At 35.9% G+C, this 26,417-nt stretch overlaps 1 protein-coding gene across 4 annotated transcripts in view; it reads left to right on the forward strand.

The window, feature by feature from the left end:
• HERC2 (HECT and RLD domain containing E3 ubiquitin protein ligase 2) overlaps positions 1–26,417 on the forward strand; it is a 120,183-nt gene that overhangs the window by 80,983 nt on the left and 12,783 nt on the right. For 2 of the 4 annotated variants that reach the window (XM_026103270.2, XM_026103271.2), the window contains exons 61-87: positions 45–222; positions 669–750; positions 833–1,004; positions 3,055–3,199; positions 3,855–4,080; positions 4,878–5,049; positions 5,647–5,833; positions 6,638–6,778; positions 7,143–7,334; positions 9,093–9,246; positions 10,002–10,109; positions 11,069–11,200; positions 11,850–12,008; positions 12,100–12,218; positions 12,605–12,730; positions 13,693–13,848; positions 14,009–14,124; positions 14,259–14,457; positions 16,696–16,910; positions 17,658–17,835; positions 19,676–19,837; positions 20,860–20,951; positions 21,931–22,070; positions 23,098–23,285; positions 23,985–24,182; positions 25,772–25,855; positions 26,032–26,142. In XM_026103270.2, the coding sequence (XP_025959055.2) occupies positions 45–222; positions 669–750; positions 833–1,004; positions 3,055–3,199; positions 3,855–4,080; positions 4,878–5,049; positions 5,647–5,833; positions 6,638–6,778; positions 7,143–7,334; positions 9,093–9,246; positions 10,002–10,109; positions 11,069–11,200; positions 11,850–12,008; positions 12,100–12,218; positions 12,605–12,730; positions 13,693–13,848; positions 14,009–14,124; positions 14,259–14,457; positions 16,696–16,910; positions 17,658–17,835; positions 19,676–19,837; positions 20,860–20,951; positions 21,931–22,070; positions 23,098–23,285; positions 23,985–24,182; positions 25,772–25,855; positions 26,032–26,142 (4,132 nt within the window). Of the gene's footprint in view, positions 1–44; positions 223–668; positions 751–832; positions 1,005–3,054; positions 3,200–3,854; positions 4,081–4,877; positions 5,050–5,646; positions 5,834–6,637; positions 6,779–7,142; positions 7,335–9,092; positions 9,247–10,001; positions 10,110–11,068; positions 11,201–11,849; positions 12,009–12,099; positions 12,219–12,604; positions 12,731–13,692; positions 13,849–14,008; positions 14,125–14,258; positions 14,458–16,695; positions 16,911–17,657; positions 17,836–19,675; positions 19,838–20,859; positions 20,952–21,930; positions 22,071–23,097; positions 23,286–23,984; positions 24,183–25,771; positions 25,856–26,014; positions 26,143–26,417 lie in introns of all 4 variants that reach the window. The other 2 variants (XR_003259634.2, XM_026103272.2) reach the window with 2 other exon arrangements.

Below are 26,417 nucleotides of genomic sequence, written 5' to 3' on the forward strand. Positions count from 1 at the left end.
TCTTGCATAATGAAGGCAGTGCATTCTTTATTTCCTTTCTTTAGGAACTGTGATAAACCCAGATTGATAGAAGCATTGAAAACCAAACGTATCCGTGATATTGCTTGTGGTAGTTCCCACAGTGCTGCCATTACCTCTAGCGGTGAACTGTACACATGGGGTCTTGGAGAATATGGAAGGCTGGGACATGGAGATAATACTACACAGCTGAAGCCTAAGATGGTAAAGTACATGTTTCTTGTCTTTAATGAAATGTGTGTGTGTGTGTTTTAATAAATGGTAAGATAAAGCTAAAGCAAAGCCAAAAATGTGAAAGCAATATGAAGATGTTATTTTGTAACAATCTAAATGAGGCTTTGATACGCTTGCATCTAATAACATGCAAGCTATTTCAGAAAGGCCAAAAAATCTAGTCTTTTCCTTTTTTTGGGGAAATGATGGAGAACAGTGTTATTTTGAAATCTGTCTCCTGCATCCTCTTTGCCATAAAGCTGGAAGCTTCTACTGTTGTATTCTGAGTAAACAAGGCTTGGTAACCCTTGATCAAATGGCATACTCAGGCTGCACACAGAGAGCAAAATCAGTTGTAAGAGCTTGAAAATGACTGTAAAGTTTTAAAATACAACTTATTTCCTTCAGAATGTCTTCCTTATGGTTTTTTTTTGTAGGTTAAAGTGCTCCTTGGCCATAGAGTCATTCAGGTTGCTTGTGGAAGCAGAGATGCTCAGACTCTAGCTTTGACAGATGAAGGTAGGAATATCTTGTTTCAGAACTTTCTAATATATGGGAATACTGTGATCATTGTCTTTATCTGCCATTTGGTCTTTGTTAGGTTTGGTGTTTTCTTGGGGAGATGGCGATTTTGGAAAACTGGGCCGAGGAGGAAGTGAAGGATGTAACATTCCTCAGAACATTGAAAGGCTAAACGGCCAAGGCGTTTGTCAAATTGAGTGTGGTGCACAGTTCTCGTTGGCACTGACCAAGTCAGGAGTGGTGTGGACATGGTATGTTAAATTTGCCAGAAAATATTAACAAGTATGCCAAGTATGTGTGTTGCATTTATTGCTGTTTGATTGTCTGACTCCGTCTGTGCCTTATCTGCATGCTGACTTTGTCTTTTAGATTGGAAGCTCTTTGAGATGAGCTGTGATCCATTCAATTGCTGTAATGCTCTGCGTCTTATTGCACAGAACTATTCTATGCTACACTCTGTTAGGATGCCTGGGTCTAACTGAGTTAGCAGAGAAAGGGGGAAGATCATTCCCACTTTTGGGAGCAATGGAGCACGCATAGGAAAGTTAGTTCAGGGCCTTGGAGTGGGACAGGAAAAAGAGAATGAGAGAATGATAGCAGGCAGCATGTAGCCTATAGCTGAAGTAGAGACTGAGAAACTAAGGTAAAAGCAGGGTGCAGACAGCTAGTGTTCAAAGGTGATGGAATGAACTTCCATGGAAACACAGGGGACTGTGCAGGATTCATTGCTGCTCAGAAAGCCACTGAGTTGTCAGTAATGGTGCCTAGAAGCAAGAACCTTTATGAAATGGTCATGGAGAGTTATTTGGAAACTCTTTTTATTTTTCTTCTGTCTTGTCTGTTCAGTTTTTTTTTTCTTTAAGAACAGAAGCCTGGCCTTTTCGGTTTAAAAAACTCTCTGTACAGTTTGCAAGTTCATTATGTTGCAGATCAACTTCAGAGCTCTAATCAACTCAAGATCTTACCCCGCTCTTGTGCAATAAGGCTGTGACCCATTTGGTGTATATCAAAACTGAGGAGGCTTAAAATTGTCATTTTTGTTTTATTATTTGTTAGCAATTGATGAATAGTATTTAGAGAAATCCTTAAAACTTCTCTCCTTATAAGTTACTTCTGTTCTTGAAGGGTGAAAAGCTTTTAGCAGAGATGTCATTTCTCAGAGTGGCCACAGGAAGCATACTTCTCTCTCGTTCTCTTTTTTTTTTTTCTTTTCTTCCCCCCTTATTTTTAATTCCTGTTTGTAGTGACAAAGAGAGTAAGAGGTAGAGGAGTTCGGCTGTCTTGAAGACCATGGTACGAAATTCCTGTTCCTTCCCTCTTTCCCCCAGTTTCTTAACACTGTTATATTTAGTCATAAAGTCTATAGCTATTTCATGACGTCACAGGATTATAAGGAGGAGATTTTTCTCTTCCAGGTGTGCGTTTCTGTACTTTAGGTTGGCTGAGTTGCTTCTGAACTTCTGTTTTCATCCTCTTGAATTTGTAGTGATTGAGGGGAAAAATTGTAATTTTTGTTTTCTGTCTTTATGCAAATGATATTTATAGTACCATATATCACATTCATCTCCAGCATAACACAACCTTTCTTGAGAAATTCATATTGCTGCTGGGGAGCTGTGGAACTGACAAACTGAAGAGTGGTTCCCGAAAAACACAATGGGAGAATTCTCAGTATTTTTCTTCTTCTTTGACATTTTTAGAAACATTTTAAGGTGTTTATGTTAGTTTTGCCTGTGATATATTTTTAGTGCACAGTTTGTTAGCTTCGGTATGATGATTTTAGAAGACTGGGTGATGGAGGCTTAAGAACCTGTATTGAGGCTTGCAACAATGTGAAAAGCCTCTATTCTGCAAACATTTTAGTAGTCCTGATTTTTTCACAGGAGTACACTTGGTAAAGGGCCAGAGTTACTGCTAGGTTTATCCTCAGTAGTGTAAGTCTTGTCCAAGTCTGCCTAAACAAATCACTTTGTAAGTATTTCTAATTGTGGTGTGTCTGTAACAGAAGAATTTCAATGCGACTGCAATTGCACTACATAGAAACCAAAGACATAAATGTTACCTGTGCTATAGGTTATGAGTTATGCTAAAGGTATGAGATCATAGAATCCCAGTTATCCTCATTTTTGGGCCTTTGTAATTTGGGTTTGAAGACTTTGCCATGGATCTTGAATGGCTGGTGTTTATGTCTAATTACCGTAGTGATATACGAAGAATTTTGATTTGGAAAGCTGTATTGACAGAGGAATGGGCGGCACGGTATAGTCTTGAATTTAACATTTACTTTTATGTCTGTTGCAGGGGTAAGGGAGACTACTTCAGGCTAGGCCATGGCACTGATGTACACGTGCGAAAGCCACAAGTTGTGGAAGGACTGAGGGGTAAAAAGATCGTGCATGTGGCTGTAGGTGCTCTCCATTGTCTTGCAGTTACTGACACCGGACAGGTATGTTGTGTATCATCGTCCTTTCCTTCTTTCCATGATCTGTAGAGAAACAAAGTAAATTGTTGAGGAAGAGGAATATAACAGTATCAGTACTAACTAAATGGAATGAAAATTCCTAATTATATTGATTGGCTTTTTAAAAACCTGCAAAAATATGATTATAATTTAAAATATCCTAGCCAGTATATTATTATTGGACTTAAAATGTTCTTGTCTTACTAGCTTCTGTAATATTTTCCTCCTTTACGGATTAGCCACATAATCAGTTTCCTGCTTTTCACTCTTAAAATGCAGAAGCAGTCATAATGTTCAGACAGTTTTTTTCTGCTGTGATCAAGGATTAGAATTATCATAGTATCAGTTCACATCTCCAATGTAATTACTGTGCAACTAATCCTTTTAACTAAATGTTCACTGTGAACATTATGAATTACACAATAATATATGAATCAGCTAGTAGAAGTAGTGCTCATTTGATTTCTTAAAGTATGAGAACTACCTCATCATTTAAAAAAAAAATCAAGGAAGTAGTTTCTCTAAAGTGTCGTAAGTGAATAATACAAATCACTTGGATTCCTTTGTAGGAATTTTTAAGGTAACAATTATATAATGCAACCAGTGAAGCAAAGTAATATGTAGAAATGTTTATTGGCAGGTTTACGCTTGGGGTGACAATGACCATGGGCAACAAGGCAATGGGACTACTACAGTCAATAGAAAGCCCACTCTTGTACAGGGCTTGGAAGGCCAGAAAATCACCCGGGTTGCTTGTGGATCTTCCCACAGTGTAGCATGGACAACAGTGGATGTAGCTACACCGTCTGTTCATGAACCAGTACTTTTCCAGACAGCAAGGGACCCTTTAGGCGCTTCTTATCTTGGTTGGTATTTGTTGCATCCTCCCCTCCCCCACCCCCTTTTTTTTTTTCCTTTTTAATGCCACTGGAAAACTAATTGTGTGTTGCATGATTGATGACAGGGGAAAAAAAGAAAGCTTTCTAAAGGAAAAACTTCCTGAAAAGTGAAGCTGTAAAGGGCTGAAGTAGCATTAGTTTCAACTTTTGTTGTTCTTCAGGCAATTAAAATGCAATAAGCTTTATCAAATGGCCCAAAGTCTTTCTCTTTAATATGGGATAGGGCTTTATGGAAATAATGGTAGGTGGTTGCTACTGTAATCTTTTTAGATGTTATACCTCTTGCTAAAATTCTTGATGCTAGTGTTACCTTTTATTTCTAAGGTAACTCACGAGGAATGAGGGAGGCAAATCAGAAAGCAATGTTTTGTGTTAAATATGAAGTGTCCAAGCATTTTGCTAATTAAGTTTTATTGTGAAAAAGGCAGTATATTTAAAAAAAAGAATAAGATTATTTCATTAGTATTTTTAAGGGCAAATACTCTTGCTATGTGAAATTTCTGTTTAAGTAAAACTTGTTTTAGATGCAGATTACCAAAATATTTATATCTGAATTATTCTAATTTTCATGAGTAAGGAGTTAGGACACCTTATTATGAAAATCCATCTTGAAAAGCATCAGTATTGGCTTTAACTACTGTAACTGTGCAAACTGCAGTTTAGGAGTTTCCTCATGATTTTCCAAGAAATTAGATAAATCAATTCCAATTATTCATTATGCCTATAAAAAAAAAGCTTGCCTTCTCTTCTCTTTCTCACTCCAGGTGTTCCTTCAGATGCAGATTCTTCTGCTGCCAGTAACAAAATTAGTGGCACAAACAGTTCCAAGCCAAATCGCCCTTCGCTTGCTAAGATTCTGTTGTCACTTGATGGGAATGTTGCCAAACAGCAGGCATTATCTCATATACTGATGGCATTGCAGATCATGTATGCCAGGTAGGCATGCGTACATTATTCTCTTTTACACAGCAAAAGATGACATGGCTTACCATCTCTTAGCGCCTCTTGTGTCAGGTAATAATGATTTTTACAAGTTTCAGCTCCTCAAGGTAGGCCCTAGCTTCATTTAAATTTACTTTTGATGTTGATGTTAGCTTTATGCTGTTACTTTTTTGTTTTTTTTTTTTTTTTAAGAATAAGGAGCAGCTCATATCAGGGGGAGGTAATTGCATATTTAGGAGAGCTCAAGTAGATCATGTGAAAGGAGTGTATGTAAATCATGACAGATGATGTGGAGGACACAGTGAGTGACATGGTGGAGAGAAGAAAAAAATTCTGCAATACTCTTTTTTTTCCCTCTTATTAAAGAACAAAGAGTATTTGTGCTAAAATTTATGAAAAGAACTCATGTAAAATAGTAGCCTAAAATTGTAGTATCTGACAAAGACAGCATCTGACTCAAAGAAGAATGGAGATAAACTACATTGTGAATTCCAGAAACCTTTGCTTAATTTATTAATCTAGGTTAATGCTATTTTTTGTAGTTAATGAGGGAGTATAATTATGCTTATAATCTGACCTAAATGATTTCAGGGATGCAGTTGTTGGAGCACTGATGCCTGCAAGCATGATTGCACCGGTGGAGTGTCCCTCTTCATCACCAGCCCCCCCATCAGATGCTACTTCTACAGGAAGCCCTGCAAATGGAGATGAGTGCATACTTGCTGCTGATGTAGAAGAGAGGCTCAGCCCAAACCCATGGCAAGACAGGAGAGGGGAGGTAAAGTGTGAAATTAATTTTTCCCACGTGATTTAACAATAAGATAAAAAATACTGTCTTTTACTTATTTTTATAATACTAGAGGTTAAGCAGTCCTTTCATTCTCCAATTTCTGGAGTTGGCACTCTGCATATGTAGAATTTGTCAGCTGTTATCGGATTTGGAAAGACTAAAATTTTACTTTGAAATCAAATTAGAACTTTCAGAATCTAGTATGTCATTTAAATGCAATTATGATTTCTAATAATACTTTAAGGTTAATTTGAAAATATTAGCAGCCATTTGATCAAATATTGAAGTATGTTTATAAGAATAGTCTTAAAAAGTCAAGATTAAGGGAATCTTCAACAATTATTTAATGAAACGTAATTGTAAATTTATATCGTGTCATTTAATGAGGAGAAAGGAGACCCTGAACAGAATTCTGCTGTGTTGATTCCTAACTGCTAATAGATGTAGAAAAAATGAAAGGCTTGCTCCTGAAGAGATCTTTTTCTTTCCCAAACCATGAATTTGACAGGTACTTTTATGGCATGTCTTCTTCATTGTAGACTTTTCTACAGGCACTGGCATTTTTACTGTATGTTTTTGTAGCAGCTGGCATAGGGATTTCTGTCTGGTTTGCCACGGTAGGGACATAGAATAGAAGCTAAATGTACAGGGAGTACATCTAGTGTGAATTTATTGCTCTTTTTAAATTGTTGCTTTCTTTGAACATAAACCCTTCAAATAAAGTGATTAGACTCTTAAATGTTTTACAGTATCTTCTTGCATTTTTTTTCAGTTATTATTTGTTTTGGCTAGGTTGTTTCTTCAGAAGATGCTGTGACACCGTCTGCTGTAACTCCCTCTGCTGCTGCTGCCTCTTCCCGTCCTTTTATTCCAGTCACAGATGATCCAGGAGCTGCCAGTATCATTGCAGAGACCATGACAAAAACCAAAGAAGTAACGTTGTTAATATCTTTCTCAGAACTAAAGTTCTTACTGTGTTTTTATCTAGCAGTTGTATCATTCTTGTGCTTTAAAAGTTGTACAAATGACCACCTTTTAAAATCCATTTAAAGATAATGAGTTTTTTTCAAAGTTTTTTTCAAAAGTTTTCAAAGTTGTAGGAGATTAGTTTCAGGGAAGCCTCTTCACTAAAGAAACAGCTTTAACAGTAAGCTAGTTTTGGGGCCGTATGATCCCAGAATTACAAATTGAATTTTCAACTATCTGTTGAACTTCTTTAGATAAGTTAACTGGTTCAGACTCAGTGAAATACTTCTTTCTTCTTCACTGTCTAAATATTCTGTATTTTGTTTTGTAGGATGTAGAAAGCCAAAGTAAAGTATCTGGCCCAGAACCTCAGTACTTGGATGAGTTTACTAGTCTCCTAGTACCAGATGACACACGAGTCATGGTTGACCTGCTGAAGCTTGCTGTCTCCAACCGAGCAGGTGAAAAGGGAAGAGATGTTCTTTCAGCTGTGCTGTCTGGTATGGGCACAGCTTACCCACAGGTCAGGTTTTATTTATGTTGCATTTTAACTATGCCCTTTTCATTCTTAGCTTACTGGAATATTTTCTTGTATTTGAAGTGCAGTTTAACTTATGTAGAAACTTATTAAACATAAAAGTTAGAATTGAACTTAAATGTAGGTGGGTCGTAATGATTTGTATATTATGTGAATACAGGTTTTTGTTAAAAATGTCAGTAGTAATCTGTCATCAATTTGTTACACTGCAATTAGACCTTAAAATAGAAGCTTAATGAACTCTATTTATGTATTTGACAAATGTTATAGTTACCTAATGAAGTTGAATTATCCAAGCCCCATTTGCTGGATCTGTGGAGTGTTAGTATACAAACTTTTATATGGAGTTTGTTTTACATCTAAGTTTCTTTCTCAAATCCGTGAAGTCCATTATTGTTAGTTAAAAATTGTAATATGTAACATTAACAATTTAGTTATACTTGTTAATTTTTAAGATTTAAATTTGATGCATCACAGTTTCTAACTATTTACAAAATGTCTGTGGGTGTGGGATTTTTTGGGAAAATTGACGAACAGAATTAATAAATGCCCTAGTATTGGATACCAGTCGCTATACTAAAGCATGGTACAGATCATCAATATTTTATATAGTATCTCCTTACAATAATGAACTCAAAGTTGTTTAGTGTTTCTTGTGCTTTTGCCTTTCAAGTATTTTTCTAATGAGTAAAAATGCATCTCTGTTAAGATGCTCATACAGTGTAGTTCCTTGACTGGCTTTGCACTGTTTAAAGACTGTTTTTAAACATCAGAGATGATTATGTAAAGCTTTTTTTTTTTGTATTCTTTTACAAAGAATACGAATTGTAAAATTTGCTTCATTGAGCAAAAAAGATGCTTATGGCTTTGCTAAGGGGTGTGAATTTAACTGAGGTTTTTTTTAAATGGTATAAATGGCAAGAAGTGCAGTTTTAAAACATGAAATCTCACTAGTCTCTCTCTCCTGGTAAACTAGGATTGTGGGAGAGCCTAACTGATACTGCTCATTAAGGGATGATTCAGTGGTGTTTCTGAAACTGTTATGTATTTTTTCACATGTTCAGATTCTTTATAATTATCAGCTTCATATACCTGTATTCTGGGTTTGAGATGTAGTTGTTACCTGCCCCCCCACTAGATGCATGCTAGAAAAAAGATTCTGCATCAGTGTGGTTTTGTGTTTTTTTTTTTTTTTTTTTCTCTTATCATTGATAGTGAATAGCTGTGCAACTTTACTTGATTTTTCCCTGAGTCAGCATTTGTGTTTAAAACTGTTTTTTAAGAATGAGTACCACTGGAAATTTCTCTCTAAACAATGTGTGTGTGTGTGTGTGTGTGTGTGTGTGTGTGTGTGTGTTTTCTTATATACTGTTTAAATATTTACATCTTTCACTAATCTCTTTGCCTGTGCTATAGAATTCAGTCATGTAAGGGAAAACAATTATTTAGAGGGTTTTTTTTTGTTGTGTTTTTTTTGTTGTTGTGGGTTTTTTTTTTTTTTTTTTTTTGCATTTACTTCCTGTTTACTTCCCACATGTTGTTCCCTATGTTGTTTGGCTTTTATTTTTAGAAGTTTTTCAAGCTTTAGTGTCCCTAAAAACATTGGTTTTGAAGGAATAAGATTGTTTACAAATGCAGAAAATGACTTTTTTTTTTTTTATTCAGGATGAACAATATTTGGCTTAGGTTTCTTGGATTAAGATAAGTTTGATTTTAAGTGTGTGTATATTTTTCCTTTATTAGGTTGCTGACATGCTACTGGAGCTGTGTGTTACTGAACTAGAAGATGTGGCAACTGATTCACAAAGTGGTCGCCTTTCTTCACAACCAGTTGTGGTAGAAAGCAGCCATCCATATACTGATGATACATCTACTAGTGGCACAGTTAAAATACCAGGTATAGAATTCTTAAAGTTAGATTACTAAATTTGAGTTGCTTGAAAGCCTGCAAGCATAGAATCTTTTCATCAGCTTCCAAAAATGTGTATTGAACTCTCAAAGCCATACCATATATCCTAACGCTACAGTGAAATTTTTCTTAAAACATTTGTATGCTGCATGGACATCCTGATCCTATAAAATGACACATTTTCCTGAGTTTAACTTCTCCATGCACTGTTTCTCTGCAGCTATATATCACTGATGTTTTCTGTTCAGTTGCAAAGTTGAGAACGACTTACAGTCATTTTCAGAGCCTGTGATTGAATGCCTATCTCTTAGTCTTGAGCCTAAGGAAATTTTTTTTTTTTTTTTTCTTCTATGGTGTAATTTCATTTAATGCTTTTTTCAGTATGGTATTTAATGCTTAGCTCTGTGGTTGCCTGTAACTTTTGATATTTACCTTAACTGTAAGTAGACATTTTTTCTGTTGCAACTTCAACTTGCAACTTCAGTTTGGAATGTTCCAAATATAGTCTTGTGTATACTAGCTCCAACTCACATGTGCTTTCTCTGATGTAAGCCTTTTGGAGAGAAAAAGTTACAGACAAGTAATATCATTAATAAAAAATAAGAACATGAGCATGCTTTAGTTGAATGAGAATATGGCTTCCAAATAATTGTGTTTGATTTCGTGTAGGTTTCTAAAATACTGCATTTATTCTTGGTATTGATTGCTCTTTAGAAGTATGTAAATTCTTTATTGCTGTTCAGGTGCTGAAGGACTGAGAGTAGAATTTGATCGCCAGTGTTCTACGGAACGGCGTCATGACCCACTCACCATAATGGATGGTGTCAACAGAATTGTTTCAGTCCGATCAGGTTATGAGAATTAGTGTTTTTTTTTGAAAGTGTCTCATGTGACTTACTGTTAAATGCTGAATGAAATGCAACTGGTATATATTGACTTATAGTGAGAGATATGCCGATAAAAAAGAGGGAAAGCTATGTAAATTGATGTTCTGTTTTAAACTACAAATATGCAGTCTATTTACAGACATGCAACAATAATCTTGAAGTCTGTGACTGCAATAGAATCTCTCAGAAATGTGTGTTTATATTCTCTTCCTAAGAGCAATTTGAGTGCAAATATAAGTGTCTAGCACCCAAGCCACCATGTGTGATTATCTGTATAATCACAGTATTTATTAACACATTGAAACAACTGGGATAAGATGCTTCTTTTGGTAGCCTTTTTCTTTTTCAAGTTCTTAATTACGGAAATAGGAGACTTCATACAGTCAAGACAATTTTTACTGCCTGCACTGACTTTTCTGTCAAAAACCAGTCATGTCAGGGGCTTGTACTCTTGACCCCTTTCTCCTCAAACTCTTTTGGAAGAACATGTGGGTGTGTTTCATTACTGGGCTATTTCTGATTGGATTCTTGGTTGGAAAAAGCCCTAGAGCTTAAATTCATCTGTATGTTGATACAAGTTTTGTAAGATGAAAAGACCATTTGAAAATGGGACAGTGGATTTTAGGTAGATCTCTTAAATGTCTTTTTGTAGCGTTAAAACTACTGAGGACATCTATTAGCAATGCTAATTGACCTCTTTTAAGAACTAAATTTACTTAGCATAACATCATAATATCATAATTTTTCTTGTATTGTAGGTGCTCTGTAGCTGCGTTCGTATGCTTTTTATAACTTTTTTCGCGAATGCAATTATGTGATGTTTAGAATGTACAGCCATAAAAAAGGGAAGTTGCTATCTGTGAGTGGCTTCAATGAACCTCAGTCAGTATAGATGAATAAATTCCTATTACCTGCTGTAACAGGTCGTGAGTGGTCAGATTGGTCTAGTGAGTTGCGAATTCCAGGGGATGAATTAAAGTGGAAGTTTATCAGTGATGGCTCTGTGAATGGATGGGGATGGCGATTCACTGTTTACCCTATCATGCCAGCTGCAGGTAAGGTACCATATCTCATTTTTATGGAGGGAAGAGAGAGTAGATTTACTACGCTGTTTTATGATTATATTACATGATCTAGATTTACTTGCCAAAGTTGAATTACTCACATTCATACATAGAAAACATTTTCATTCATACTCAGTGAACTTTTTGAAGAAAAAGTCCTGAAAGGTGCACTTGTAGGTAGTGAGGAGATAAAAATGTTTTACTGTATAGGCCTTTAGAGCAGTTTTTTATTGAAAGTATTAGTTTTGTGGGGACTATGTGAGATTCATGTGGTTCAATTTCATTCAGTTTATTGAACCTAGTCACTCTAGTCTGCCTCTCCATCAATGAAAAGATTACTTCTAAGGCACAATTCAGCTGGGTTTTTTTGTGGTTGTTGTTGTTTGCTTGCTTGTTTTTTAATATTTTATTAGGCACCTGTTTTGGAATATGTTGAATTGAGCTGTGAAAGTGCCTCTTCCCGTCCCTTTAAAGGGAGCTGGTATGGACTCAGATATAGACTGGCACTCTAAATTGTTGTACTTGCTCAGATAAATCCTGCGCTTATTCGATTCTTATTTCAGTCCAAAGACAAATCTTCCCCACCTTTCTCTCTTTCTTTTTTTTTCTGTTCTTTGTTTTTGCTTTTTGTTTCTTGCAGGCCCTAAAGACCTCCTCTCAGATCGTTGCATTCTTTCATGTCCCTCAATGGATTTGGTTACGTGCTTGTTGGATTTTCGCTTAAATTTTGCTTCCAACAGGAGTATAGTTCCTCGCTTGGCAGCTTCTCTTGCAGCGTGTGCTCAACTGAGTGCCTTAGGTAGGTACAGTCTTAAAATTAAGTTCATTTGTTTGAAGTTAAAATGATTGTTCAAAGCACTTGCATTTTTTATGCGCTTATGTTTGCTTAGCTGCTGGGCATAGAATGTGGGCCTTGCAAAGACTACGGAAGCTGCTCACAACAGAGTTTGGCCAATCTATTAACATCAACCGGATTCTGGGAGATAATGATGGAGAAACACGAACTTTGGTAAGAAGCCAATGATACTTTTTGCTAATATTTTTCACATTCAGTCTTACATGAAGCATTAAAAATGCTCGCCTTGGTGTACAAGGCTTTCAGTTTTAGCCACAAAACAGGAAATGTGCAAATGGCCAGCCTTCTTCCATAAGTCTGCCAACCTTTAAAGAGACTTCATTTTAGAAAAAAAGCTGTTTCAGATTCTGTGTCCAAGCAATTGCTTGTTTCTGGAATTGCCATAAAGGAATAGAAAAAGGAACAGGATGGAAATGATACTTCACATAATAACTAACTGTATTTTGGGAAGTTCATTTTTCTCATGGTCATCTAAATAACTTTTCTTAATATGTATGTTAAATGTATTTACTAACTTTCTACTTCTGTGGTTTCTCTAGAGTTTCACAGGCAGTGCTTTAGCTGCTTTGGTTAAAGGTCTTCCAGAAGCTTTGCAGCGACAGTTTGACTATGAAGATCCCATTGTGAGAGGTGGCAAACAATTGCTTCATAGCCCTTTCTTTAAGGTAATGGGATACAAACAGTAAATAATTCAGTAGTGTAATTCTTTTTGGGTTTTTTTTTTCACCCAGGAGCTGTTATGATTATCTGTTCCTATATCAGAAACTTCTTGTAAAGGGTGTATTGATGAATTTTGAATTAATGGAAGAATTGGTCTGAAATTAGTAACACTAAATTGAATAAAGACAAAAATCAGAATATGACTTTTAAAAAGAGAAGAATCAAATGTACAAATACAAGATGAGGAGTACCTAGCTAGGCAGAGGTAGGTACTTCAGAGAAACATCTTGGAAGTATAGTAGGGTACAGTTTAAGGTACTTTTTGACAATTGATTTTTGGGTTGTCCTAATAGGAGTACTGCGTGGGGTTTTGTTTGTTTGTTTATTTAAATACCGGAAGAGTTTTTTTTACCTCTAGTTGGAACAAATGAAAGTGCTCTCAAATGGAAGGCCGTTCAGTTTTGGAGCCTATACTTCAGCTTGTTTATCAATTCTTTGAGGAAGTCTAGAGAAGAGCAACAAGAGTAAAAGGCTAAAAAAGCCTGCCCTGTAGTAAAAAGTTAAAGGAACTGGATTTATCTAGCTTAAGGAAAACAAATTCTTAAAATATGTAAAAGGTTTTACAGGGAAGAAGGGATCTATTGTTCACCAGTTCACTAGTAAGACAATAAATTAATTGATTTAATTGGAGGAAAGAGACTTAGGTTAGAAATAGGAGGGTAAAAAGTTCAGCATATGGTATTTGATATAGAAAAGGTAATTAAAAAAGATAATGATTCCTAGGAGTGTTTTTCACAGAGGGTTTGTGAAAATTATATATCTAATCTCTTCCAATCCAGCGAAGATTGCTTGGGTACACTTGATGCTGTCTCATTAGTGAGGGTAAATGAAGATGGCTCTTAATGTCTCTTACACTGTACATTTCTTTGAAACTGTATTCTTTAAAATGTTTTTTGTTTGTTTGCAGGTACTTGTAGCTCTTGCTTGTGATCTAGAATTGGACACCCTCCCTTGCTGTGCAGAGACACACAAATGGGCCTGGTTCAGAAGATACTGCATGGCATCCAGGGTTGCTGTGGCTCTTGATAAAAGGACACCATTACCTCGCCTTTTCCTTGATGAGGTACTGCGGAAATATTTTAAATGTTTCATGGAGCATATGAAAGTGTTCAACTTAAAAAAAAAAAAAAAAAAGTCTGCTGAGTTTTAAAGTATTTTATGCCAACTATGGTAGGAGTAATTGGTAGTTTGAATAATGTTGTTTAATTCAAAATATTTTACAGGTAGCAAAGAAAATCCGAGAATTAATGGCAGATAATGAAAATATGGATGTTCTTCATGAGAGCCATGATGTCTTTAAGAGAGAACAGGATGAACAGCTTGTCCAGTGGATGAATAGGTTATTTCTTTCAACTGTCACTGGCTTGGTCTTGTGATGCTTCATTGCTGTGCAGCGATAAACTCATTGTTTTTGCAGCTTTCTGTTTCTAAAAGCACTTTTATCATCCTCACCCTGTTTTGAATTTTCTGCAGGAGACCAGATGACTGGACACTTTCAGCTGGAGGCAGTGGAACTATCTACGGTTGGGGTCATAATCACAGAGGACAGCTTGGAGGGATCGAAGGGGCAAAAGTCAAAGTTCCAACTCCATGCGAAGCTCTTGCTACCCTTAGACCAGTGCAGTTAATTGGTGGTGAACAGACTCTGTTTGCAGTGACTGCTGATGGGAAAGTAAGGATATAATAAATGTTTGTTTGTTAGACTCCCCTAGCAAATTTCATCCTCTCAGTCAGAATGGATCTGCTGAATCAAAAGTAACGTGCCTAACACGTACAACCAAACAAAAAGGTACCAGCTCTGCCAGTGCAACGTAGGAATCTGATGCACTAAAGCGTTAACTGCATGAAACAAGGCTTGCATATTTTAGCTCTCAATCCAAAATTGTGGTCAAATTTTCGAAAAGAGAGCAGAATACAAGTAATACATACTTGCAGTATCTCATAAAACACGCGAGAGAGGAAAAGGTGAAGATGATTGTGTCACCCTCAGAAGAGAGAGCTGTAATTGGAGTCCAAGATTGTCCTAGGTTGGCTAAACATCTGTAAGTTAAAAATTGCGGGATCTAATTTGTAGTCATTAAACCCTCAGTGACACGGAGCACCATGAGGAGGGGGAAAATATTCACAGATTTCACAAAGTCTTTGTTTTGATGTGGATGACAGCTTTGTGTTAAGGATGTGATCAATAATTTAAGCTAGAGCTTATTAAAACAGATACATTCATCTAGTGAGATACTGTAATGATTGTGTCCTCAGCAGTCGGTATCATGCTTGTTAATGTTTCAGAAAAGGATAAGGAGAAGTTTAACGGCATTGCTCAACGTTACTGTGTTGAGAGAGATTACTTTAGGATAGACAAAAAGGAGGTGAAAAGCAGTACTTAATTATATTTATGGAATGGAAGGGGAAGAAGCAACTGTGTTTACATGTGTATTCCACAGAAAGAAACCTGGAATAGTAATGTGTGTAGGACAGCTACAGGTGGTAGATGATTTTATAAAGTCATCACACAAAGCTGTGGCATCTTGATACTTTTACATAACTAGCATTATTTTTTAAAACAAAATCCATGAAGTCAGTGATAACTCATAGTGACTTGCATGTAGCCTTATTTTCACTGCTGCCATGTGAGGTACTAAATTCCTGTGTTCTGCTTTCAAATATAGGCAATATTCTATTTTTAAGGAAAATATATGTGAATAATCTATCTTTTAAAATTAAACCTGTATTTTTGGTAAAGTTTAAAAACCTAGGATTAGAATTTTCTTTATATAATTATAGAATTATATTTCAGGTGAGAGTAATCAGATTTTGACAATATAGGCAGATTGAAACTTGGTGGCAAGAAATGTCTCCTTTAATTTTTTCTTAATTAAGGTAAGAGTGTGTTGATTTGAAAGAAGTATGGAAAATTGTTTTCCAGAATGTATGTAGATGTGCCTAAAATAGTATGTTTGAGCATACCAGAGTAAAGCCTTCTTGTGAAACTGAATGGTTACGTGCTACAGCTGCTGAGTTTTCCCTGTTTGCGCTTGAAAGATCATCTACATTGCCATGGGAAGCAGCTCCTGTGAATGTAGAACATTCACAGCAATGAGCAAAATTAAGCAAAATTAAGTCACAGTTGCATTTGTTGGTAGAACTGTTCTTTTCTTAGATCAGTTTGTAGAATTGGAAAAGTAGAAAATTTGTAGAGACACGAGGCCTTCTTCAGCTCTGACAAGGAAGCAGCGGACTTCAAAGCTAAATACTAAATTGAGAGTGGTTGTATAGAATTTAATTAGATACATATCAAGCCATCCCTGGAAGAAAAGGAAGTTAGTGCCTATGCAGTAAAGAGCATGTGAGTAAGGAAGGGGCCTTGGATGATAATGTGGTTGTCTCTAAGGGGAAAAGAGGGAAGTGTACTTGAGCAGTTTTGCTCGGTGTGTATTTAAATTTACAGTCTACCTATTCTGTTTCAGATTTGAAGAAGAATTTATGTTGCCCAAAGCCTGCCTACTTTTTCCATCCATGTTACTTGATCTAATAAGAAAAAGAATATTACCACTAATTAAACTTGTTTTGCCTTTGTCCTTAGACCGTCGTGTCTTCTAGAGCACTGTGAGCACCAAAATGAAAAGACAGCTTCCTCTTCTCCTTTTCATATGCTTAAGAATTTCTGTATAGAGTATGCAGTGACTTTGGTAGCTTATATTAAATCTTAAAACAAAGCTACTTTTAATTTGAAAGAGAAACTCTTGCTATTAATACATAGATTTCTGAATTCTCAAGAAATACAGCGGCATGTAAGAAACTTTTGAGACTTTTAGTTATATTCTAATATACATTAAGAGTTCTTCTTTACAGCTGTGATGAATGTTCTCACTCAAGAGGCAGACAACATTAAATTTTATTCTTTGTTTTAAAGCTGTATGCCACTGGATATGGAGCAGGTGGTAGGCTTGGAATTGGAGGAACAGAGTCAGTTTCTACTCCAACATTACTGGAATCCATTCAACATGTGTTTATAAAGAAAGTTGCGGTGAACTCAGGAGGAAAGCACTGTTTGGCATTGTCTTCTGAGGGAGAGGTTTATTCTTGGGGTGAGGCAGAAGATGGTAAACTTGGTCATGGAAACAGAAGGTAACATTTTAAAATGTTATTTTAAAAAACTGTTAGTGGGCGTTTATTATAGTTGCTACCTCTTTGAAGCCTCGTATAAATACTGCCTGTGCATTCAAGCCAGCATTACATAGTGACTTGGAGATGTACATTTTTAAAGTAGGGAAACACAAAATACTTTTCAGATAAACAGTCACTCTGGCTTCTGTAATTGTTTTCTAACACATCTGTGTATGCTCAGGTCCAGTGGATTTCATTTGAGATCCATCTTGTAGATATTCAGAACTTCAAAGCATGTTAGGGAGCAAAACTGCCATTCTGTTCCTGAGATCCATATCCACTGTTGCCTAAGTTAAAAGAGAAGTTCTGTTGTTTGTTAGCAACAACATTCTGATGCAAAAAGAAAGAGGGATGCTGAAGTTTATGGGGGATAATAGTACTTTTTATACTAGAAATTTTGATAAAGTGTATTAAATGATACTGATAGATTCAAGGATAAATATTTAGCTCTGACAATTTCAAGGGAAATCAATTTACCTGTAAGGCTGAATTGTAATGTATGGTAAATACTTGTAGGTTTTGTAGACCTATAAAAATACTTCTGCATGAAGATTTAAACCTAAACTTTAAGATCTTAAACAGGAGCAAATATAAGTACTCGGTTATTTTAGGTGTCCTTGTGCTCCTTTTAAAATGCTCTCTCCATATGTTGCTGAAAATGAGTGCTCTTTTCTAAAAGTTTTGTTGAGACAAATATTTCCATTTCAGCCCTTGTGATCGTCCTCGTGTAATTGAATCTCTGAGAGGTATAGAAGTGGTTGATATTGCTGCTGGGGGAGCACACAGCGCATGTATTACTGCTGCAGGGGACCTTTATACGTGGGGAAAGGGAAGATACGGACGTCTTGGGCATGGAGATAGTGAGGACCAGCTAAAACCTAAACTGGTAAGAAATCTTCGTTGGCATTCTGTACAATCTTAGTGCCAATTCTTAACTTCTGATTAGTAATTTTTTGCATTCCTGCATATAAAGAATAAAAGGAAGAAATGGTGCTATGTATTTGTAGGAAATCAACAGTAATTGGCTATTTTAGAAAACAGGATTGAGTTAAAAGAATGAAGTGAAAGTGCAGCTGCAAAACTTTGCTAGAGATCACAAAGCAACTTATAAGGCGTTTATATTGTGGGAGAAAGACTTTAAAAAACAAAACACTGAAAGCAACAAACAAAAAACCGTGAAGTGGCACCTGGACCCTGTAATAAGGATATAACATAGCAATTGTAAATCAGTTACGTGCCATTTTAACCCCTAGTTCCACTCAAATGCACCTTGATCACCTACTTCTGATCCTCCAAAATAAATTAACCCTTTCCTCAGTAAGTAATTCCACCCCTTTGCAGGATTGTTTTCCATTGACAGTAAACAGTGAGCTCCTTGTCTGATAGCTTTCCTCTTTGTTTACTTCAGGAAAAAAATATACCAGTGATTACAGTAATAGGTAATTAAAGTCACTTGCAAACTACTTTTTTCCTGATGTAGTAATTATACTCTTAATTCTCATGATTAAATACTGAAGTGTTAATAAAAAGCATTATCATAATACTAAGTTTTTGATTGCTGTTTGCTAAATAAATTTGAGTTAAGCAATTATTGATGATGAATACAGCTGTTTCCATTTGATTCTTCCTAAGTGGTAAATTTGAAAACTTGTGAGGGACAGTACTGCATGTAGAAATAATGGGTTATACAGATTTAGCTGGAGAGTTGTTATAATTTAGACTTTGTAATAATCCTGCTGAGTAGGCTGTGATAGTTTTAAGTTGGTATAGTATTATTAAACAAAACTGTCCTGCCTTTGAACTGACAGTTCATTTTACTTCCTATGTTCTTTTGTTGGAAATACAGCAAGAGGATAATATTACCTTCTTTGAACTGAATTGAATGTTAGTGCATAGCTTTTCTTCATAGTTGTGTCTATGTGTTTGGATGCAATCATGCAAGTATTAACTTTTTTCAGTTCTTGGTTTTGTGGGATGAGGTATTATAGATTCTTAGTCCACTTTGGGACCTTATCACTTGCATCCAGATGCTGTTGTTCCTTTTCCCAAACAGCCCCAAATCTACCAGCCTGTCCTACTCCTCAGTTTTTTTTCCTCTCATGCTCTTGGTTTGTATGAAAATAGCCAAGCTTTAGATGAGTTGAAGTATATAGTTCCATGCTGATCTTGATGATGAATTGGACTACCTCTAACCCTTTATTTCAAATAGGTGTGAGGATGAGGGAGGATGTGGTTGGTGTCCTTTCACCTCCTGAATCCAAATTCCACATCTCATCACTAGATGGCAGCATTTCAAAAGTTAAACTATTGATTAAATTCAGATTCTAATGCAAGTGCTAGAAAATTGTAAACTACTAAAAGACTATTTGAAAATAAGCATTTGTATTTAGTGTATACCATACTCAATCTAAGAGCCTAGATTTGTGTAAACAGAATATAGCCTTTGATAACCCATGTTTTGTAAGAGTTTTCTCTCATATTTTTAGGACAAATAATTTTAAGTAGTTCACCAATTAAAGAATAATTCCTCTAAAAATATATAGTGAATTCTCATTTTGTTGGTTTGAGAAGTACAGGGCCCTTTGACTTGCATTTATTTGCTTGATCTTGAGGTGTGTCAGACCTGTACTTTTCATGAAGAACCTCTCCAAGTTGGGTTGTCTTGTTTTGTGAAACTAAATGACAGAGTCTTTTATTGTGAACAAAAAATGGTGATTGTCTTTCAGGTTGAAGCTCTCCAGGGCTATCGTGTGATTGATATAGCCTGTGGCAGTGGAGATGCACAGACATTGTGCCTGACTGAGGATGATACAGTGTGGTCCTGGGGTGATGGAGATTATGGAAAACTTGGAAGAGGAGGCAGTGATGGCTGTAAAGTACCAATGAAGGTATTTGGACCTGATCTTTTTTTCTTCTTCATTCTTTCAGATTCTGTGAGGTTAGTGGAGAACACTGAAGAGCAGTTTGTCAGTATGTGCAAATTTCCACCTGTTTTGGGATATCTGAATTCTCCTGACTGTTGTTAAGAAAGCACTTTGTAGGATAAAATGACCGGTCTTGATTTTTTGTGCTGACTAATAAAGTTGCACTTGCAGGTTTTCTCTTAGTATAATATTGCTGGTCCCAGGAATATTTCTCATTTTAATTTTGGTGACTCTCAAAACAGTATGTTTCTCCCAACAACTCTTCATATTTCCTTGCGTTGATAAATTTGCATACTGCTGAAATCATAGCTTCCTTCCAGAAGAGGGCACCAATATTGCTTTATACTAAACTTTTTCACCTGAATGCTTGATTTACTTGGAATTTCTCCATGTATTAACAAAGAAATCCATGTAGCCATCCGATATGAATAACAACACTTGTTAACAATGATTAATGCTGTTGGTTTGAAAAATGTTTAGGGGTCTCACTCTGTATACCTGTGATTAGTAGATTTTAGATGCTTAGTTCAGAATGAAACCTTATTACTTGGATGCAGGTGTCCCTATTCTCTTTTCTAAAGGTTGAAGTCCACTAGTCTATCCCAAATAATAGTTTTTTTAATTGCATGATGTAACTCAATATGAAAATAGCTGATTTATATTTTGAACCTCATTAATCTCATATAGGATAAGGAAAGAAGGGGCAATTACTGAGCAACTAAAAGGGAAAAGATACTAGAGAAGACCTTCAGCAGTTTTTTGAATCTGAGCTTCTCTTTAATGTTTAGAAAATAAATGGTAGAAAGATGAATGGAGTGGAATTCTGCTAATCTGCTAAATGATCTACATATGCATTTTTATTAATAAATTTACATAGACACTCTCATACTTGCACATTATTTTTTCCTTAAGTCATACCTGAGACAGTGAAGTCTATGAACCTCGAGACAGCTTAATTTTGATTTCCTTTGATATTATTTTCCTAGATTGATTCTCTCACAGGCCTTGGAGTGGTTAAAGTAGAATGTGGATCACAATTTTCTGTGGCTCTTACCAAATCTGGAGCAGTATATACGTGGTAAGCATTTTGTATTAGTATTATTTACAGTATTAGATGTAATTTGTTCTATGACAGATACTAGTGTTATTCTGTCTTCACTGTTTCAGTATCCCCCCATGTCAAAAACGTTTTAGGAGTTCCTCTGTCTTGAATAATAATAAAATCTACTGTTTTGTGGAGTTATTTCTATTGCTATTTGAGTGAAAAGACAAAGTATTTTGTCATGGAGAATTGAGCCCACATTCAAGGCACTGACCACTGCAAGATGCAAAAGTTCTAAGTAGGTCAGTAAAAGTGTAAGCCTGAAGTGTCATGTGGTGTGGAAGAAAACAGCATAAATAATATTCTCATATATTCTAAACATTCTGCCTAGATTGTGATGGTAATAGTCCTAGGCTGTTGATTTTAGTTCATTGTTTGAATCTTTCCATGCAGTTCCAATTTTTGTAGTTTATGCTATCAGACTTGAGAGTTTAAAACACAAAAGAAAACAAAAAACTTCCCCCAAATCTCTCTCCAGCTGGCTGCCGGTAATATTAGAGATGTCTTTAAACTATATAAGGTTTAAGTTCCAGTTTCTGAGGTCCGTAAACTTCCTCTTTTTGCAGCTGAATGCCTCTAATCCTTGATCCTTTTAAGAGGAACAAAAAAAGCTTGCCAAGCTGATAAAAAGACCTATGCTGAATAAGTACGAACGATGTACTGGAGTCAGAGTTGCATGATTGTGTTACTTGGCTATACACGTTACATATGTTTCACATCAACAACTTGAAGTATTTTTATGATGTCAGTAGAATCACACCCATGTCATATAAGCTAGGGAACATTAATGTTGAGAATTTAGAGACAGAGCCTTACTGTTTCTACTAAATATCAAATATTTTTGGTTATTGGACTGTTCGTTACTACACCTACGGGCAAAATATCACACACAGTCTGTCCTCCAATTCTTCCCAGAGTAAGAACAATTTTGAAATTTTGTACCTTCTCTATGCAGGGGCAAAGGAGATTATCATCGGTTAGGCCACGGATCTGATGACCATGTGAGAAGACCACGACAAGTGCAGGGACTTCAAGGAAAGAAAGTCATTGCTATTGCTACTGGGTCTTTGCACTGTGTTTGCTGCACTGAAGATGGTATAAAGAACAAATACATTACTTAGTTCTCAATACTGAATTTGAAAAAAATAAAACTTTCTTTTTTAGTCAGCTCTTGGTGGGATATACTTGCTAGAAATGCTGTCCTCTGTGTGTGGACATACTTCGTTGTTGCATATTTCTTGAGCAGCAGGTATATAATTGATATAAAATGAGCGTATAAACCCAGCTGAAGATTTTTAGTTACTTAACTAAAAATTGAAGAACTAAGTTTTGTAAGCACTAATGATCAAAAGAAAATACAGAGCTCTAAAAGTATTTACAGATTGTTCAAGCACTTGAATGAATGCACTTCTGAGGGTCTTCTGAGCCTGCTGAGGTGTTTAACTTGGTAAATGAGATGTGATGCAAACTATTGTTTCTTACAGAGCAGCTTGAGATACTGGATATTCTTTGTAGGAAACTCACTCCCCCATTTAATTAACCAGTCTACACAGTGACTGAGTGTTTTATAGATGCTAGTGAAATAGGATATAGCTGCACAAAATATATGCTTAGAAACAACGTTGTTAGCTTAAAAAGTATTTTCCAATTATTTTGCAACAGTAAGCACCCATTTTAACATCCTGTATAGTAATACAACCTATTATAGGATCTTTTCTTTCTTCTGATACAGAACGTTAAATCTTTTCTTATTCTTTTTTTTAAACATCAGCTGTTTTGGCTATAGAACTATCAAATACAGACTCTTGCTAGTGTATCTGTCATTGTTATTCTTCTCCTGCCCCATCATTTCCTCCTGTTCTTGTACAGAACTTTAAGTGGTTGTACAAGCTATGAGGAAATAATTGTACCTCATAATATCTGTTGTACAGACATTCAGAACGTGATTCTAACACTGACATTCAAGTTTTACTAGATAGTGGATTTCAGAGTTACAGGCAGGCCTAGAAATCTTGATTATAGACCAGGAGCTCATTGGGTTAAATGATTTATAAATGCTAATTAAGAAAAAATACAGCTTCTGCCTTAACTTCATAAGGAGTGATTATTTTTATTGTTTTAGGGGAAGTGTATACATGGGGCGATAATGACGAAGGACAGCTTGGAGATGGAACAACTAATGCTATCCAGAGACCACGCTTGGTTGCAGCACTTCAGGGTAAAAAGATCAACAGAGTAGCCTGTGGCTCAGCACATACTTTAGCCTGGTCAACCAGCAAACCAGCTAATGCTGGCAAGCTCCCTACACAGGTAATATTTTGTCATATTACACTCAGACTTCAGACCTACTTATTATGCTTCTTGTTGATCTTTCAGTAGATGTATCTCCTTTCTGAATCCCTGCATAAGTTTAATGTGCTTTTGTTTTGCTTCATGCTTGAACCAATTACTTTCTTTTAGTTCCATATTTCTGAAGAAAGATTCCAGTTTTATGAGGTGAGAAAGCTTCTTCATTCATTACCAATCCAGCTCTAAACAGTAACTTAAGTTTGCAAATCGGAAGGAATGTGAGTGCTGTCTTCCAGCTATGAAAGTCGCAGCCTTCCAAGTGGGTTCTTTACTGCTTGCTTTTGTTTTAGGAGCTTGCTTTTTGAATATTCAGTTTCTCCCTCATTGAATTTTTTAGCTGCAATGATGGGGCATAATGGTTGGGTATAGTGGTGTAACGTGTCTGTGGATAAAGAAAATTGTAAGGTTTGGAATAAAAAGAAAAATCTAACTGTCATGTTTCTAATACTTTCAGGAACTTTCTGTTTAGAGGGATACTGTTATTGTTTTATACAAAACTGAACTCATGTATTTGTTTTTGACAGCACGAATAAGCAAATATCTGAATTTCTAAGAATATAAATTTGCCTTCAAATCTTATAAATTGTTGTTCTGTTTGTTTAATAAGATCCAGTATATAATAATTCCAAATTATATTCGGATGTGATTGCTTTACCATAGGTTCCTATGGAGTACAATCATGTACAGGAAATACCCATCATTTCATTGAGAAACAGACTCCTGCTGTTGCATCACATTTCTGAACTCTTCTGTCCTTGCATTCCAATGTTTGATCTTGAAGGACGACTTGATGAAACTGGCCAAGGACCCTCAGTTGGATTTGACACATTACGGGGAATATTGATATCTCAGGGGAAGGTATTTATCAAAATACGCTTTTAAGGAAACACAAGATAGGTGTCGTTATGGTGTTGGTCTGCTTTTTGTATTTCAGGTGTAATGGCCAGGTGGTACACTAGTTGAGACGATAACTATATGCAGGAACGAACAGGTTTCAGTTGGGATTAAAATGAAAATAGGATTCCTAGGGTTTCACTCTCAGATGGTGAAGAAACATAGAATTTCGTAGTCATAAGGAAAGTCAGTCATGAGGAAATCCACTTAATTGTAAGTCTTGAGGGCTGCAACATTAATTCAAAACTTCAGATATGGAAAGCCTTTAAAAAGATGACTGACTATCAGTGTGATTATCAGTTTTGGATCTGAATTTTCTTGCTGTCATGATAATTTGTTTAATTTAACAAAGAATGAGAACCTTATATTAACAATCAAAATCTGCTGTGAGATGTATTTTAAAATAGAAGCAGTTAATGTTTTGCTTGCTCTCTGCAGAGCTGTTCTGTGTCCCTATAACTACACTCCTTAACATATGTTGTCTACAAATCTCTGTCTCTAGACAACAAAAAAAATTGGGTAATGGAGAAATCCAACGGAACACACGCTTGACAGACCGAGAAAAGATCACTCATTTTTCATCAAAACCTGCATAAAAGAAAGCAAAGGGAAATCCTAGATATACACTTCACAGCACTTGTAAATCTTAATGCTACTAAGAGAGAGTCTTTAGGTAAATGATGTTAGGTGTAGGAATAGATGTGTAGGAGGTGCGTTCAACATTATTTACTTTTGAGTCTGCACAACAGTTGTGGAAAGGCTTCAGATAAACAAAAAATGTGATATTAAGCATATTTAATGTCAAAATTATTCAACAGAGACACCAAAGTTGTGATACTGTATTCATATCTAGGAATTCAAGTCAGATGGGCTACATTCAGAGATTCGAAAGACTTAAAAATTCTGGTAAAGCTTACTTGAAACTGGCAGGGTAAAAATTGAGCCAAATCTTTAGTTAGTGAACTTCAGGTGCTTAAATTTGCATGAAAAGTTTGTTTTTGATTTTGTTATTCATTGCCTTCCTTAGCAATGTGGTCTCTTCTTTGGCTTTTTTGATTGTCTTTTTCTGATATACTTATTCTCCATATACATTTATTAGTTTGGTATAAACTAATTTATACTTGAAGTCACTGGCATGTTGGTTGCTTAGTAATAACTGAATCCAATGAGATAAAACCTTACCAGCCGTAGTTAGGAGTGATACAGGAGAGACTTCTTTATTTTGAGTGTGCCAAATATTTCAGACTTGAATTGTATTAGCACAAATAACATGCTTCTTAACTGACATCTCACAGCTTTATCTTCTATTGCTCTTGCCTAGTTGTTTATTTTTTGAGTATTTCAGAAGTATTTCTTTAGAAGAAATGGTAATAAATATCAGAGACTTGGAGGCTTTGAGCCTTGACTAGCATTTTGTGATGTAGTCAGAAGGAAATTGCTGAAGGGATAGTATTGCAGGATGCATTTCTCTGTTCTGTTGTGAAATATGTGCAGCTTTCTTATTTGATTGCAATTTTGCTACTGTTTTAATTTTTTGTATTTTCATTTTTCAGGAGGCAGCTTTCAGAAAAGTTGTGCAAGCAACTATGGTGAGAGATCGTCAGCATGGGCCAGTTGTAGAGCTCAACAGAATACAGGTAGCTTTGAGTGTAGTGTGTATGTTTAGCCTCCAGTGCTCTTCATTTGTTAAGTCCCTTTGCGTTTCAGTTGTCTGGGTATCTGAGTACTGAAGAGCTGGATTTATATCAGAGAACCAGAAAATATAACATAGCAAGGACTGTTCATTTTCTTTTCAGTATGTTTTTGTCCACAGTTTTTTGAGTGGAAACCCACTTCTGATGTCTTGCTTACCTTCCCAAATGGTCACATGAATTATTCAGCTGTTGCTTGCATAACAGAGAACATGAAAAAAATACCCTTGAAGGTAATTAGAATCAGGATGATAAACTCTTGTCCTTTGCTGGTCATTACATGTGGTCATATGGATTGTGGAATTGTTTTTAAATGAAAGGGCTTTTTTTCCCCTACGCATTGACGTTAGAAAATGTAATGTCATGCCTTAGGCCAGATATGCCTTTTTCCGTAAATATTTCTGTAACATGGAATAGTAAAACATTGTTTTCATTTGAACAGACTGAAGTTTGGGCTTCCTCAGGCATTTCTTTCCTTTAGTGTGTTTTATTTTATTTTTATTTTACT

The sequence above is a fragment of the Dromaius novaehollandiae genome, chromosome 1 (assembly GCF_036370855.1).
Source record: "Dromaius novaehollandiae isolate bDroNov1 chromosome 1, bDroNov1.hap1, whole genome shotgun sequence".
NCBI lineage: Eukaryota > Metazoa > Chordata > Aves > Casuariiformes > Dromaiidae > Dromaius > Dromaius novaehollandiae.